Source organism: Lepidochelys olivacea (assembly GCF_965140295.1).
Source record: "Lepidochelys olivacea isolate rLepOli2 genome assembly, chromosome: 6".
NCBI classification, from domain to species: domain Eukaryota; kingdom Metazoa; phylum Chordata; order Testudines; family Cheloniidae; genus Lepidochelys; species Lepidochelys olivacea.
This window is the reverse complement of record NC_140416.1, coordinates 56,861,967-56,878,399: the sequence shown is the minus strand read 5'-3', so window position 1 is coordinate 56,878,399 and position 16,433 is coordinate 56,861,967. Positions and strand designations below refer to the sequence as shown.

The window sequence follows — 16,433 nt, the reverse complement described above, 5'->3', positions numbered from 1 at the left end:
CTTCCAACCACTGGATCGTGTTTTACCTTCTCTGCTAGACTGAAGAGCCAATTATTAAATATTTGTTCCCCATACACTCCCTTTACTTCCTGGTCATCCCCCCAACCCCCACTTTCCCCTATCTGCTGCTCAGCTTCTCTTAACTCCTGAATGGCCATTTTCTACCACCATGGAACCTTCCAGCTTGCACACTCCATCTGGCCAGCACCAGAAATTATTTCTCTCTCTAAAGTGCAGTTATAATCAGAGAAGTAACTGAAATGGATATGAAATTCCAGCTTTATTCTGTCTCAGTGTCTATCAAAGCTCATTTTACAACTCAGCTAAAGCCAGGGAGCCACAAATTTTCATCTGAAAATCCAACTAGTTTTGTTCTGCCTCTGATGTTGGCACCAAAAAAGATTCTGACACCGGAATTTCGCTGGCAAATCCACTGACGATGCATGGGGCAGAATAAAATCCATCTTGCTCTCTTATGGTAGTATGGCACCTGAGGAGATTTAAGGTGTAACATTATTACTAGCAGATCATTGCCCTAACAGCATGGATATCTTCTCCTATCCCCACCCACCAAGTCAGGCCTGGGACCACTAGCAAGGTATTTATACAATCAGAAATTAGAGATAAGACTATAACCCAGCATATGTATCTGACATCAGGGCAGGATTGTTTCCTGTTGTATATGTTCTACCTTTTGCAGTAAACACAATAATCCAGGTGCAGTCACACTATGGCTGTAGAAAGAGGTACTATGCCTTCCCTGCTCCATGGTGAAATATTCCTTTGTGTATGCATCCCATATAACTGGGATTTTCAGCTACCATTTCACATTTTAAGATCATGTTTCATTTATCACAACAAACCACCAGTTGGTCTCACTTAGCTACTCCTCCTGCTCAGGTTTCTTCCTTCCCATTTAGCATTTATTTCAGATTATTTCTCCTCAAATGCATTAGCTACATTTTTCCCCGAGTTGAAATTCTTTGCATTATTTACTTATGATTCTAATTTCTGTCTCTGTACCTCCATGGTCAAAATTATATCAGTCATGTTGTGCATCACCATGGCACTCAGATGCCACAGATATGACAATGGTATCAATGTCTAGATTTAGAAAGGATAGATCAAATTTAGATAGAGTTATTAGCAGGGTACTGCCTCTGTTTCATGTAGGTGCACTACTGTTTAAAATAAAATCCAGTTATTGAATTAGACAACTATGAATTTTTACAAAAATTATCACAGATCCCTCCCTCTTGCAAAGCTGAATTAGAACAGAAACATCTCAGCACAGACGAACAGTAACCACCTCCACTACTCCTGCAAACACACATATACAGATAATTTAGAGCAGAGGCTGAAGCAGAGAACTGCAGCCCTTGGAGAGTAAGAGAAAGGGCCTCTTTCCCCTACCCCACATACCTTTGCACCCCTCGAGGGATCCCCAGCTTCTTGCCCAGCAGCCTCTCACTGCAGCAGTCCACTAGCCTCTTCAGGATGTATAAACACTCACGGAAACTGGAGAAGAAGGGGTAATGACTAATGATGCACAGGGACGTCAGGGTGCTGTTCCGGGAGTGATGGCTGCCTCTGGCCACACGCTTACTGCGAGGTGACCGGTTGACATCTGGAGTGGATTCTGTGCTTGGTGTCTTCAGTGAAGAGCCACTCTCTGAACTCTCATTGCCCACCTCCTCTTGGGCAATGGAAGAATCCCCAGCTTTCGGGGGTTTTTGTCCATCCCGAACTCGATGCCCACCAGTGCCTTCTGCTTTCTCCTTGGGCACTCGCTTCTGGAAGGAGCGGTAGAAGTTGACACAGATCCCATAGCGAATGACACCCGAATCTTTGTCTGTGAGTGTGAAGACAAAGGAGGTGTCATCTCGCAGACTCATGCGTTTTTGCCGTACACTCAAGCATCCCTCCGGCTGACAGAAGAACACCACATCGGGAGGCAAAGGGAAATCTGCATGGTCTTCCAGAGGGTAACGTCGCAGCAGCTCAGGGGTCTGGGCCACACTATCACTGCTTGGCTGCCTATAAAGAACACAATCACACAATTACCCAGCTGGGCAATTCCAACATAAACCTTGGCCACCCCACATGCAACCTGTCTAGTCCATATGGAATGAGCTTCAACCTCTGCCTCCTCCAATACCTAAAGGGAGCACAGCTTCTCAGTCAGTAGACATACAAGGAGGCCCAGGACAACCGGGGAAGGAAGGCATAGGGGACCAGAATCATAGGATGGGAAAGGAATGGTCTATAATGTCAACACTGAGGTACAAGGGGGAGCAGACATCCCCAAGTGTGACAAAGAGGAAGAGATCCATAGGTGTGTCACTGCGGAAGTGCATCTTCTTGAGAAGGGAAGTTTCCCTGATTTTGATTTATAAAATGCAACCAACTACATATATCTCTGGGTGACACTTAGCCAGAGAAGACACAGATTTTTTTCTCCTCCAGAGTTGGCCCTGCGAGCATAAACTCAGCCAGCTTGGTCCAAATGCAGGGTTTTTATTACCTGAGAAATAGATGGAAAATTCAACAAGAAAAACTGGAATCAATTCCCAACCAGTGGCAATGGAAATTTACCAAACTGTAGGTCTGTAGAACAGGACAATGCACCTTCACCACAGCCATAGCGAATTGCTTCAAACGGACTCTAAACTAAGTGAGACTCCCCATCACTGACACGCTAACTTCTCTCCCATGTATTCCACCTGCCACAGATCACCTACAAATCACTGTGACCTATGAGGATGACATACTGTGAGAGAAAGTTTAGGAGCCTCAAATTATCATAATATCCTACCAGGGCATGCAAAGTGGGCCCTAGCTGCAGAGGAGAACTCAGACAGAGATTGGCCCATGGGGGGAGAAAACCACACTCTTGAGAGCATGACTAAGAAACTGCTGTAGCAGAAACATAATAAAATCATGCATAATGGAACTCTTTGAATTGATATATAATGTACAAACTTTAATAAAACTGCATTAGAAGTGTACTAGACCCACAAACTGAAGAGTCTATAGAAAGCAAAGAGGGAATAACATTTCAAATTCTCCTAGCAATAAAGGGAAACAGTGAGAAAGAAAACACTGCTAGTTTTCTTTTAAAGATAAAAAGTACATTATAAGCACTTTGTTCATGTACAAGGCCAACCAAACAAATGATCCTAGCATACACAGAAAAAAGAACTTTTGTTCCCTTATTAGATAAAGCACAGTACAGTATTTTTGCTTTTGATAATCTTAAAGGACACAGGTGAAATCCTGGCTCCACTAAAGCCAATGGCAAAATTCCCATTGACTTCAATGGAGTCAGGATTTCATCCTGTAAATTTAAAAAGTTTTAGTAAACAGAGATGTATTTTTCTGTGTTTAAAATTTTAAAGTGGAATTTACACTTTATAGCATTCAAATTGCAAAAACTGGTTAACGTACAAATGTTTACTAGAGTAATTCCCACACTGTTGTCCCATGGACCACTGGTGGCCCACAGAAAGATCTCTGGTCAGAAAGTGCTGTTTCTTCCTTGTTTCCAGTTAATAAAGTGTATTAAAAGAAACTAACATATATTAAATGTTTTCTCCTCCTCTCTCAACAAACAGTCAGACACCTATATCTGGGGAGGACTGATATTTCTTACACAGAAGTCAAGAAATAAAATTAAGTACAGTTGACAAATTACTCTGGTCACAGACTTCTTTCTAAAATAAGTCCAGCTAGCCTTGTAAGCCAATAAAAATAAATCTAACAAATAAGTTATTTCCCTGTTTAGTCAACATAAACTTTTTGTTTTGTCAAGCCCCTCTCATGAAAAGGAAAGATGGTGGGGCATGCTATAACATGTTTAAGTCATTTGCATTTGGAAATGGAAGTTTAATCCACTTAGGAACACATCAATGAATGAAATATTGTAAAAGGACGCAGGAAATAGCATCAGCAACAAATGCTACTTGTGTATCTGACAAATACTGTAAGAATCAATTCTGTATTTGATAAGCACTCAGTATTAATTGACTATTGAATGAGTATGTTAACCCTTGTATTTATTGGTAGTTAATAAAAAACATTTTAAAAGTCATTCTTAATTTTCATATAAGGATAGAAGGAGCAGTCCAAGAACTTACATAAATGAGTATTAGTGAAAGGACTAACACTAGAATGGCAACACCAGCTGATTTTTTTTTTTATGGATAATTAACTTCCGGGGTTTCAGGCTAATAAAACTCTTTCTCAAGGGAAAGTCAGAGATCTACCCTATATTAATAATTTTCTCATAGGATACATTTCAAAATTGCACCTTCTATGCATTCTAGTCTTCTCTATATATTCTGAACAGTATTTACTTTGCACTTGATGAGAGAACAGCTAGGTGGTGCCAGGTCTACTGTTCCCTCCCACTGCTGGCAAAACCATAGCTGGGAGGCTATTAGGTTACCTGGCCCCAACGATCACAAGGTAGTCAAGTAACTGCGGGGAGATCTTCTTCTGCACCATTGTCCCGTCCCCTTCACTAGGTCATCTCAGTGAATCTCTTGATCATTGAGCCAGCAGCCAGTCATCCAGTTAGTCGCTGCAGTTGCCTCAGGAAAGAGAAGCCACATGGAAAAGTCTGACAAGTTCAACCTGAAACCAGGAGAGAAGATAAGGTCATGTGCACCAGCAACAGAGTTTTGTGTGAGGGCCTGAGGCATGATCTTAGGGGGTAGTGCTTTGAGAGAAAGTTGGAGGGTGGATCATGGATGGACAACAGAACTTTGTGCTCACCCTGGGGACAGTCACATTCCCGTGGAAAACTAAGCATCCCAATCCTCCTCAAGGGCCTGATTCCTGTTCCCACTGAAAGCAATGGGACTTTTTTCATGGATCCAGCCTCTCACATGCTCATTGCAACAGAAACAGCTGACACACAAATACATAACTCTGGTCCCTTGCCACCCTTTCCCCATAGATCCCACTTTTATGTTAGTCTTGACCACCCACAGATCCTGTTCCATCTGCAGGAAGCCATGTCATTCACATTTGCTTCTCTTGTGTGCTTTCTGAATTACCCAGACTGGTATGCACTGTTCAGCCAGTACTTTAGGCTCCAAACCGGAACACTCCCTCACTTAGCAGAAAGATCTGAAGTGAATTTCAGGGTTGCACACTAGACACTGTGCTAGCACCCAGCAAGACCCATCCTCTCATCACAGCAACAGGATTCAGAACCACCCAATGGATTTTATTTATGGCCACAATGTAATTTTGAGCATGAACTCTTGAGAGAAACAGCAGGAAACAACAGCTAAAGGTAGCGTTTATGCTGGGAGTTGGGTGAAACAATGGTGAAGCTGGTGGGCGTAACAGCAGCCCTTCATTCAGGATAAATGTAAAAAGCAATTATGTTCCTTTACGGAACAGACAGTGGAAACCAATAGGAGCCGCTACTCAAAACTCAGGCTGCATACAAGGCTGGAGCTAGAGTTGAACCATACTATCTGAGGGTTTTTTCCTGGGGTCTGAATGTAAAAGCAGGGAGCTACTATTGTTTGAGGGAGTTTTGTGTATGTGTGGAGAGAAGCAGCTGAAAAACCCCAAAAGCTCACAGACAAGACATCAAGGAAGCCACAGACAAAACCAGAGAAGCACTTGTGGCATGTCACCCTGGGAAAAACCTGAGAGACAGACAGAGAGAGAGAGAAAGTGTGCTTTTGGGTAGTGTGCTCGCTGGAAAAAAGCTTGGAAACAGGGGCAAAGAAACTGCCTCCTGTTTTATTCCTATTGTGGGTTCAGGGAAACAGGACATTTTGGACCATTCTTTATAAATAAACAGAAGTGCATCAAAGAAATATCAGATTCCTAGTGGAAGCAGCCCATAAAACCCTGAATTTTGACTAACTGTTCAGGTCAAAATGGGTAACAATAGGAAAAATCCTCTTAGGTCTCATCCTCTGAGGTTTCATCTTCCCAATGCTACATGTAGGCCAGGGCAGGACTGTTCCCTACAGTATCTTCTCCTTGGGTCGCAAAAGTGTAGACAGACCGACCTATCCCTGAGAATGTCTATCATTCCAGACCAAGACCAGAGCCAAATCCACCCACTGAAGGAGATTTGAAGCCTGCTAAATATGGCAGCAGGCTTTTTTTCTGGAACTGGTAAAATGGGACCGACAACTCTACAGTAAGCTCTATTCTTTGCAGATGTAAATCATCTTGTCCAATGTGTACTGGGTGCAATCTTTAATGATTAAAAAACCCATAATTCAAATAAATAAATAAATAAATAAATAAAAAAGAGTCCCAAGCAATGGGGTTCCCACCACTTCCTCTGTAAGCCTCTCTCACACCTTAATGCATCTTGCAGTAAAAAAGTGTTTCCTGGTATTCAAACAATATTCTCTTTTGCTTTATTCTATTCCATTACTCTTATTTATCTCCCCCATTCACTCTCTCTCACACACACACACAATTCAAGCCTCTTCCTCCACTAATTTTATCATTCAGTCCAAGAAAAAATTGCTGTCCCGGCCACTGTTCCCTCTAAGATGTGCGTGCGCACACAGATCTTAAACCCCACACACACGGCGACACACCGCGAGCACAAAAATTTGAACAGAAGAAATTTTTTGTGCACACGGCCTGTCAAAAATTAGAGGGAACATTGGTTCTGGCCCATCAGGGTAAGCAGCTGGCGGGCCGGGACACTTTGTTTACTTAGGCTTATGTCTGTGCGGGCAGACGCTTGAGGTAAACAAACTGTCTCGGCCCATCAGCAGCTTATCCTGATGGCCTGGGAGCCAAAGTTTGCCAACCCCTGAATTATAGGGTCGGCTTATGAATGGGTCATGAAAATTTTCCATTTTTATTTATCCATCTTGGCGCGGTCAGCTTATAAATGAACCAGCTTATGATCGAGTATATATGGTAAGTTTAATAGTGTCATGATGGCAGAGAATATATCAACCTTGGGAAATGTGACATAGGCAGATTTAGCTTTAAGCTCTGTGTAGAAATTTTGTGACTGCCTCAGAGTTTCTCATATTTGGTTGATTGTTCACACTCTCAATGGTCACCATAACCAGATGGAAGAGATGCAGGGTTCTCATTGTTAAATTGGAGAAAAGCACTCTCTTTTTTGGCTGTCTCCCATTCCTTACAATTCATTGTTTCTTCAGAGATGTATAGAGTACTGCTATTCATATCTAGGATGATGACAGCATTTAGGAGCCTGGGGATAAAGCCATTTGGAGGGGAAAGAGTTCCCTGATGTCTCTCTCCTTCTGTTCAAGGTTGAAGTCTGAGAGGTCTTTCTTCTCTGCAGATGAGGATAAGGAGAGTGCTTAACTACTAAGTTCTCTTTTAAAATGGAAGCTTGGTGCTTTTTCTTGGAGACAGAATGAGGCCTACTGGAAAGGTTTTGCTGTTCTTCCTCCAAGCCCCAGATCTGGCCGACTTGTTCTGACTTAAAGACACTGAGACTTGGGGAAGCCAACAGATCCTGACCTGAATCTTCTCCTTTTTCCTCTCCTTTCCAGGCCTCTTGGACCTGAACTAGGAGGCGTTCTTGGCTCCAAGAAAGCAGGAAGTCTGACACTGAGGGACTGCTCTGTCCCGCGTGGTTAACACTGGCATACTTTTTCTGAGGACGGTCTTTGGATACAGGAAATAAGACACTCTCCAAGATCTTCCTCCATTGCAGTCTCCCAGAGCTCAGGTTCCAGCACGAGCCCAAACATCTACACAGCAATTTTTAGCTCCGCAGCCCAAGCCCTGTGAGTCAGAGTCTACTGACACAGGCCAGCTGCAGCCATACCACAGGTCTTCTATTCCAGTGTAGAATCATAGAATCATAGAATATCAGGGTTGGAAGGGACCCCAGAAGGTCATCTAGTCCAACCCCCTGCTCAAAGCAGGACCAATTCCCAGTTAAATCATCCCAGCCAGGGCTTTGTCAAGCCTGACCTTAAAAACCTCTAAGGAAGGAGATTCTACCACCTCCCTAGGTAACGCATTCCAGTGTTTCACCACCCTCTTAGTGAAAAAGTTTTTCCTAATATCCAATCTAAACCTCCCCCACTGCAACTTGAGACCATTACTCCTCGTTCTGTCATCTGCTACCATTGAGAACAGTCTAGATCCATCCTCTTTGGAACCCCCTTTCAGGTAGTTGAAAGCAGCTATCAAATCCCCCCTCATTCTTCTCTTCTGCAGGCTAAACAATCCCAGCTCCCTCAGCCTCTCCTCATAACTCATGTGTTCCAGTCCCCTAATCATTTTTGTTGCCCTTCGCTGGACTCTCTCCAATTTATCCACATCCTTCTTGAAGTGTGGGGCCCAAAACTGGACACAGTACTCCAGATGAGGCCTCACCAATGTCGAATAGAGGGGAACGATCACGTCCCTCGATCTGCTCGCTATGCCCCTACTTATACATCCCAAAATGCCATTGGCCTTCTTGGCAACAAGGGCACACTGCTGACTCATATCCAGCTTCTCGTCCACTGTCACCCCTAGGTCCTTTTCTGCAGAACTGCTGCCTAGCCATTCGGTCCCTAGTCTGTAGCTGTGCATTGGGTTCTTCCGTCCTAAGTGCAGGACCCTGCACTTATCCTTATTGAACCTCATCAGATTCCTTTTGGCCCAATCCTCCAATTTGTCTAGGTCCTTCTGTATCCTATCCCTCCCCTCCAGCGTATCTACCACTCCTCCCAGTTTAGTATCATCCGCAAATTTGCTGAGAGTGCAATCCACACCATCCTCCAGATCATTTATGAAGATATTGAATAAAACCGGCCCCAGGACCGACCCCTGGGGCACTCCACTTGATACCGGCTGCCAACTAGACATGGAGCCATTGATCACTACCCGTTGAGCCCGACAATTTAGCCAGCTTTCTACCCACCTTATAGTGCATTCATCCAGCCCATACTTCCTTAACTTGCTGACAAGAATACTATGGGAGACCGTGTCAAAAGCTTTGCTAAAGTCAAGAAAGCAGTGGATGTATTGTTTCCCTTCATCCACAGAACCAGTAATCTCATCATAAAAGGCGATTAGATTAGTCAGGCATGACCTTCCCTTGGTGAATCCATGCTGGCTGTTCCTGATCACTTTCCTCTCATGCAAGTGCTTCAGGATTGATTCTTTGAGGACCTGCTCCATGATTTTTCCAGGGACTGAGGTGAGGCTGACTGGCCTGTAGTTCCCAGGATCTTCCTTCTTCCCTTTTTTAAAGATTGGCACTACATTAGCCTTTTTCCAGTCATCCGGGACTTCCCCGGTTCGCCACGAGTTTTCAAAGATAATGGCCAGTGGCTCTGCAATCACAGCCGCCAATTCCTTCAGCACTCTCGGATGCAACTCGTCCGGCCCCATGGACTTGTGCACGTCCAGCTTTTCTAAATAGTCCCTAACCGCCTCTATCTCCACAGAGGGCTGGCCATCTCTTCCGCATTTTGTGATGCCCAGCGCAGCAGTCTGGGAGCTGACCTTGTTAGTGAAAACAGAGGCAAAAAAAGCATTGAGTACATTAGCTTTTTCCACATCCTCTGTCACTAGGTTGCCTCCCTCATTCAGTAAGGGGCCCACACATTCCTTGGCTTTCTTCTTGTTGCCAACATACCTGAAGAAACCCTTCTTGTTACTCTTGACATCTCTGGCTAGCTGCAGCTCCAGGTGCGATTTGGCCCTCCTGATAACATTCCTACATGCCCGAGCAATATTTTTATACTCTTCCCTGGTCATATGTCCAACCTTCCACTTCTTGTAAGCTTCTTTTTTATGTTTAAGATCCGCTAGGATTTCACCATTAAGCCAAGTTGGTCGCCTGCCATATTTACTATTCTTTCGACTCATCGGGATGGTTTGTCCCTGTAACCTCAACAGGGATTCCTTGAAATACAGCCAGCTCTCCTGGACTCCTTTCCCCTTCAAGTTAGTCCCCCAGGGGATCCTGGCCATCCGTTCCCTGAGGGAGTCGAAGTGTAGACACTCACCTAGAGTCTAGATTGTAGCATAGCTCCTGACAGAAAGATCTGCACCATATTCTGGAGTTTTAGCCTCTTATTTTTCAGAAGAGCCTATCTGTGCACATAATTACAACAAAAAATATACTCATTCACACAAAGTGGGTATGTGAGGTAAGGGGAGGGAATCAAGGAGGATTTTTCTCCTGTTCGGAGATATCCAACATAGATTATTACACTGGGTTCTCCTAAAAGTTCCAGTGGTTTATCCTTGTCCAACATCTGCACACATGCCCCTCCCTGACTGTTTCAGTCAGGAAGAATGGTATGCATTTATTATTTATTTTGAATTATAATACACAATAGGAAAAATTATCTGTGTTTATCTAAAAAAAAAAAAATGTTTTCTTCTAGTAAATAAGGTCCACAGATCCATTACCATGGATACTTCAGCCTGCTTGCAGTTCGGGAGCAGAACCAGACCTGTCCGTTACTGGCAGCAGGGGAATGTACCAATGCCTGAAGTCCTTTCCAGTTGAGATAAACTTCCAGAGCCAGGATAATTCAATTCCACTTTCCTAAATTACACATTGTTCTAAGTATATTTTGAGGGAAAAGCACAATTTATGCTAAGGCAGAGCATAGGAAATTCCTCTTAACGAAACAAACTCAGGTCTTTGGATGTCAATTACTATTTCTATTCTGAATGTTCCATTTATCTCCAGGGTGGGCCAGATCTGTGACTCTTATCATTCAAAGAAAGAAAAATTTCTCTTAAGCACAGGTAAATATTTCTATTCCTCACTGTGCTAAAGTCCACAAATCTGTTATAAATGGGTTTTCAAAGAAGTGTGGCTCAAGGGTGAGAAAAAGGATCATCCTTTAAATATGGACATCTAAAATGAAGTATATTATATATTCTCTATCTTCTCCTTGGTACTAAGACATTGAGAAAACTTCTGTCAATAATGGCATCATCTACAAGACTGCAGTCCAATACACAGGATTTGGTGAATTTATGTCTAGGAGGATATATAGCCATCTAGCAAATCTCAATACAGGAGACACGTCTTCTCTGTCTTGAGATTGTCAGTGGTTGTAAAAAATATTTTTTCAATTTACTCTCTACACTGGCTTCCCATAAAATTTCAAATTAAGTTAAAAGTTTCAGTCCTTATCTTCAAAAAGTGCTCCATGGTCTGAGCCCAGGTTATTTAAGAGACCATCTAAAGATCCAGGACAAAAAGACCATGGTTGACAACTACACTTCTCTGGCACAATGGAACTCTCAACAATAAGAGTAAAGCTTATCCGTGCAGGAGATTGAATTTTCTCCAGAGGTAGTCCAAGTCTGGGAAATGCATGTCCTGAGGAACAAAGGAGCATCACAATCCTCACCACTTTCTGCTCTAAGTGCAAGGCACATTTCTTTGACCTGCCTTCTCTAACATAAATAGTTAGCATCAGGTATATATAGGGGGAAACCACCCCACTGCACACACCTCTCTCTGAGGGGAGAGGATGAGCACATAAAAAACGTGACAGACATGTAGTCACATTGAATATTGTGCTAATGGAAGGCATGTTGACACTACGATGATGGGAATGGTATAAAAACCTATATAGAACAGAATGGACTTGGAAATGAATGCTCTGACTGTTGTTATGGCTAATTGTCCGAATCAAAAGTATAATACTGGGTATCACCAGAGAAAGCTCCCAATTTATAAAATCTGTCTGATTAGAGATAGTAGCTATTGGGATGTCTGCTTTCACGGATAGGCAGTATAATGACACCTCCTACAGGGGCTCTATCTGGCTAGCACTGTAAGGACAAAAATGAGGCTCCAAAGTCATGTTCTATGACTTTTGCGGGGCTGGAATAAGGGCCATTGCCCTAAGAAAGCATTCAATGCGGGATTTGTACAAAACTTCCTTTTCTTGGACGTAGTATAAATATTATACTACAGAGACTTGTCCTTTTTTGCTTGGACACTCTTATACACCCACATTGAGGCCCTGCTGGAGGAACTCAGGGCTATGTTTCACTTGTTTTAACATGGTAGTTAAACTATGGACTTTCACCAGCCAGTAGAATAAATTCTATTTGTGAACTGCTTTTAAGGTCCATGAGAGCGATAATCACTTCCTCCAAGTATCCATTTTGAATCTGTCTGGTCCAGGATAGAGGAGTGGTTTTGCAATAGCCCAATACCTCCTCTGTGAGGTAGAGACCTTGGAAAGTCCAATATTAAGTTAAATCAGCCTTGAGACCCATAGCCAAAATGACAAACAGAAGTACTCCTGCCCTTTCATTCCTATCTTTTTCATCACTGCAGGGAGCAGTGGAAAAGATGGAAAGGATTTGGCAGAGACAATGCTTGACTTTGCAAGAAGTTATTCACCACCTCACGTCCAAGGTCCTGTCAGAGAGAGGCCGCAGTGCACTTTACTGTTGTTTCCAGATACCAAAAAAAAAAAAAAAATCAATCGCCAGCCCATCAAGTTGACTTATAATGTGCAAGGATATTTCTGGGTGCAGTTTCCATTCTGATTAATCCAACCTCTGCAGCATCGGTTGTGGTGTCATCTCCTCATAGATGGGCAGCATACTTTGTTCCACCCAAGACAGGAAAAGTTGATTTTCTCTCCAGGTAGGGCTCATGTTCCTCCTAATTTATGTATTAAAACCCCTGAGACACATTGATAGTCACAACCAGAATAAATCTGTTATCCATGGAAAAAACGGTCCTCTGAGACCTTGGGGAATCGTTGTCTTTCGGATGGTGGATGCTGCTCTGGTCTTCTCTATCTGGCATCCAGCAGTACTACTTCCCCAACTCCCCACTCCCCTACCTCCTGCTGTCACAGGATCCTCTCTCTGCTCTAGAGCCATACATGAAGGCAGGGCTCAGTGGCAAGGCAGGTCTCTGTCCTCGGCTCCGAGGTTCTTGCACAGAGCTCTGTCCATGTGCCCAGTCCTGAAAAAAACCCCACAGGATCAGAGGCACTTCTTGTGTTATTACAACAGCTCCTCCTGCAGACATCAAAATCCTGTGACTCACGATCAATCCACAAGAACATAAGAACAGCCATGCTGGGTCAGATCAATGGACCATCTAGACCAGTACTCGGTCTTCCGACAGTGGCCAATGCCAGGTGCTTCAAAGGGAATGAATAGAAGAGGGCAATTATCAAGTGATCCATCCCATATCGTCCAGTCCCAGCTTCTGGCAGCCAGCGACCTAGGGAAACCCAGAGCATTGGACTGCATCCCTGACCATCTTCACTAATAGCCATTCATGGACCTATCCTCCATGAACTTATCTAGTTATACTTTTGGCCTTCACAACATGCCTTGGCAACAAGTTCCACAGGTTGGCTGTGTGTTGTGTGTAGAAATACTTTCTTCTGTTTGTTATAAACCTGCTTCCTATTAATTTCACTGGGTGACACGCTGGTTCTTGTGTTACATGGAAGGGTAAATAACACTTTCTTATTCACTTTCTCTGCACCATTCATGATTTTATAGACCTTTATCATATCCCCCATCCCCAAATTGTCTCTTTTCCAAGCTGAACAGTCTGAGTCTTTTTAATCTCTCCTCATATGGATACTGTTCCACACCCTTCATCATTTTTGTTGCCCTTCTCTGTACCTTTTCCAATTCTAATATATCTTCTTTTGAGATGGGGTGACCAGAACATGCAGTTTTCAAGGTCTGGGCATACTATGGATTTAGATACCGACATGATGATATTTACTGTCTTATTGCCCATCGCTTTCCTAATGGTTCCTAACATTCTGTTCGCTTTTTTGGTGACTGCTGCATGTTGAGCAGATGTTTTCAGAGAACTATCCACAATGATGCCAAGAAAAGGAGTACTTGTGGCACCTTAGAGACTAACCAATTTATTTGAGCATGAGCTTTCGTGAGCTACAGCTCACTGCATCGGATGCATACCGTGGAAACTGCAGCAGACTTTATATATACACAGAGAATATGAACCAATACCTCCTCCCACCCCACTGTCCTGCTGGTAATAGCTTATCTAAAGTGATCATCAGGTGGGCCATTTCCAGCACAAATCCAGGTTTTCTCACCCTCCACCCCCCCACACAAATTCACTCTCCTGCTGGTGATAGCCCATCCAAAGTGACAACTCTTTACACAATGTGCATGATAACCTGGATTTGTGCAGGAAATAGCCAGACTTGATTTTCTCACATCCCCCCCACCCCCATACACACACAAACTCACTCTCCTGCTGGTAATAGCTCATCCAAACTGACCACTTTCCAAGTTTAAATCCAAGTTAAACCAGAACATCTGGGGGGAGGGGGGGGAGGAAAAAACAAGAGGAAACAGGCTACCTTGCATAATGACTTAGCCACTCCCAGTCTCTATTTAAGCCTAAATTAATAGTATCCAATTTGCAAATGAATTCCAATTCAGCAGTTTCTCGCTGGAGTCTGGATTTGAAGTTTTTTTGTTTTAACATAGCGACCTTCATGTCTGTGATTGCGTGACCAGAGAGATTGAAGTGTTCTCCGACTGGTTTATGAATGTTATAATTCTTGACATCTGATTTGTGTCCATTTATTCTTTTACGTAGAGACTGTCCAGTTTGACCAATGTACATGGCAGAGGGGCATTGCTGGCACATGATGGCATATATCACATTGGTGGATTGGTCACGCAATCACAGACATGAAGGTCGCTATCTTAAAACAAAAAAACTTCAAATCCAGACTCCAGCGAGAAACTGCTGAATTGGAATTCATTTGCAAATTGGATACTATTAATTTAGGCTTAAATAGAGACTGGGAGTGGCTAAGTCATTATGCAAGGTAGCCTGTTTCCTCTTGTTTTTTCCTACCCCCCCCCCCCAGATGTTCTGGTTTAACTTGGATTTAAACTTGGAGAGTGGTCAGTTTGGATGAGCTATTACCAGCAGGAGAGTGAGTTTGTGTGTGTATGGGGGTGGGGGGGATGTGAGAAAACCTGGATTTGTGCAGGAAATAGCCCAACTTGATTGTCATGCACATTGTGTAAAGAGTTGTCACTTTGGATGGGCTATCACCAGCAGGAGAGTGAATCTGTGTTGGGGGGTGGAGGGTGAGAAAACCTGGATTTGTGCTGGAAATGGCCCACCTGATGATCACTTTAGATAAGCTATTACCAGCAGGACAGTGGGGTGGGAGGAGGTATTGTTTCATATTCTCTGTGTATATATAAAGTCTGCTGCGGTTTCCACGGTATGCATCCGATGCAGTGAGCTGTAGCTCACGAAAGCTCATGCTCAAATAAATTGGTTAGTCTCTAAGGTGCCACAAGTACTCCTTTTCTTTTTGCGAATACAGACTAACACGGCTGTTACTCTGAAGCAATGATGCCAAGATCTCTCTCTTTAGCAGTAGCAGCTAATTTAGATCTCATCATTTTGTATGTAGTGTTGAGATTAAGTTTTCCAACGTGCACTTTGAATTTCATTTGCCATTTTGTTGCCCAGTCACTCATCTTTGAGCGATCCCTTTGTAACTCTTCATAGTCTAGCTTGGACTTAACTATCTTGAGTAATTTTGTACGGTCTGCAAACTTTGCCACCTCACTGTTTATCTTTTTTTCCAGTTCGCTAGAGTTGGCAACACTGTCCCCTTGGCTATTTGGAGGGACTTCCCTTCTCCATCGCCACCCACAGGCTGGAGGAATTGCCATTCTATCCTCCCCAGATCCCACCCCCCATCACTGCCCTCCGCACCCCCCATCACCCTCTTTCCTGCAATCGAAAATCCCCTAGACCCCATTCCCTAGCAACCCCTTAATCCTGTTTCCCCCTCATTCTTTCTATCAGCCTTTCACAGTGTCTCTGCTGCTCCTCACAGTTCCTCTGTCCTGGCTAGCTCCTTGAACCATAGAGTGGCAGCCATTTTACCTATGGGCAGTGAGGTAGCGGCCAACTTTATTAAGGGCAGTCTCACTTCCACATGCAGATAGATCACAGGGAAATGGTGGCAATCTTGCTGGCTTCAGCCCGACAGTAATAGTGGCCAGTGGCCACTTTAAATAAGAATATTCATGAGTTTGCAGCCTTTCATCATGTTTTCATAAGAAAGGTGAAAACCACCCCAAAAATCACGAGAGTTGGCGATATTGTAAATACCTTGGCCACAGTCAACTGAGCCAGCAATCTCTTTGATCAGGGTGAATCCCGCTGCACCCTGATCACTGTTGTACGTGTCATTTTGTGTGTTTGTATGTTTTCTTATTTGTATATTATGGACCTGATCCTCAGGTGGGATACAGGCCGTATCACTTCAATAAGAATTTGATCAAGCAGAGCCTGCAGCCTTGATCCTTAATTTTCAACTGAACTAAGGTTCCTTGTCTCTCATGTTTCACCCCTTGAACATCCTGAGACAGGTATCTCCCAGTCAACAGGAGCAAGTATGTTAGGACTAGCTAGCTGCATGTGT

At 43.5% G+C, this 16,433-nt stretch overlaps 1 protein-coding gene across 19 annotated transcripts in view; it reads right to left on the bottom strand.

The window, feature by feature from the left end:
- The window catches only part of MADD (MAP kinase activating death domain), a 126,513-nt gene that overhangs the window by 95,089 nt on the left and 14,991 nt on the right, over positions 1–16,433 (bottom strand). For all 19 annotated transcript variants that reach the window (XM_084632720.1, XM_084632710.1, XM_084632721.1 and 16 more), the window contains exons 2-3: positions 4,448–4,635; positions 1,423–2,037 (exon numbers count right to left, since the gene is read on the bottom strand). In XM_084632720.1, the coding sequence (XP_084488846.1) occupies positions 1,423–2,037; positions 4,448–4,506 (674 nt within the window). In that variant the 5' untranslated portion in view covers positions 4,507–4,635. The remainder of the gene's footprint in view (positions 1–1,422; positions 2,038–4,447; positions 4,636–16,433) is intronic.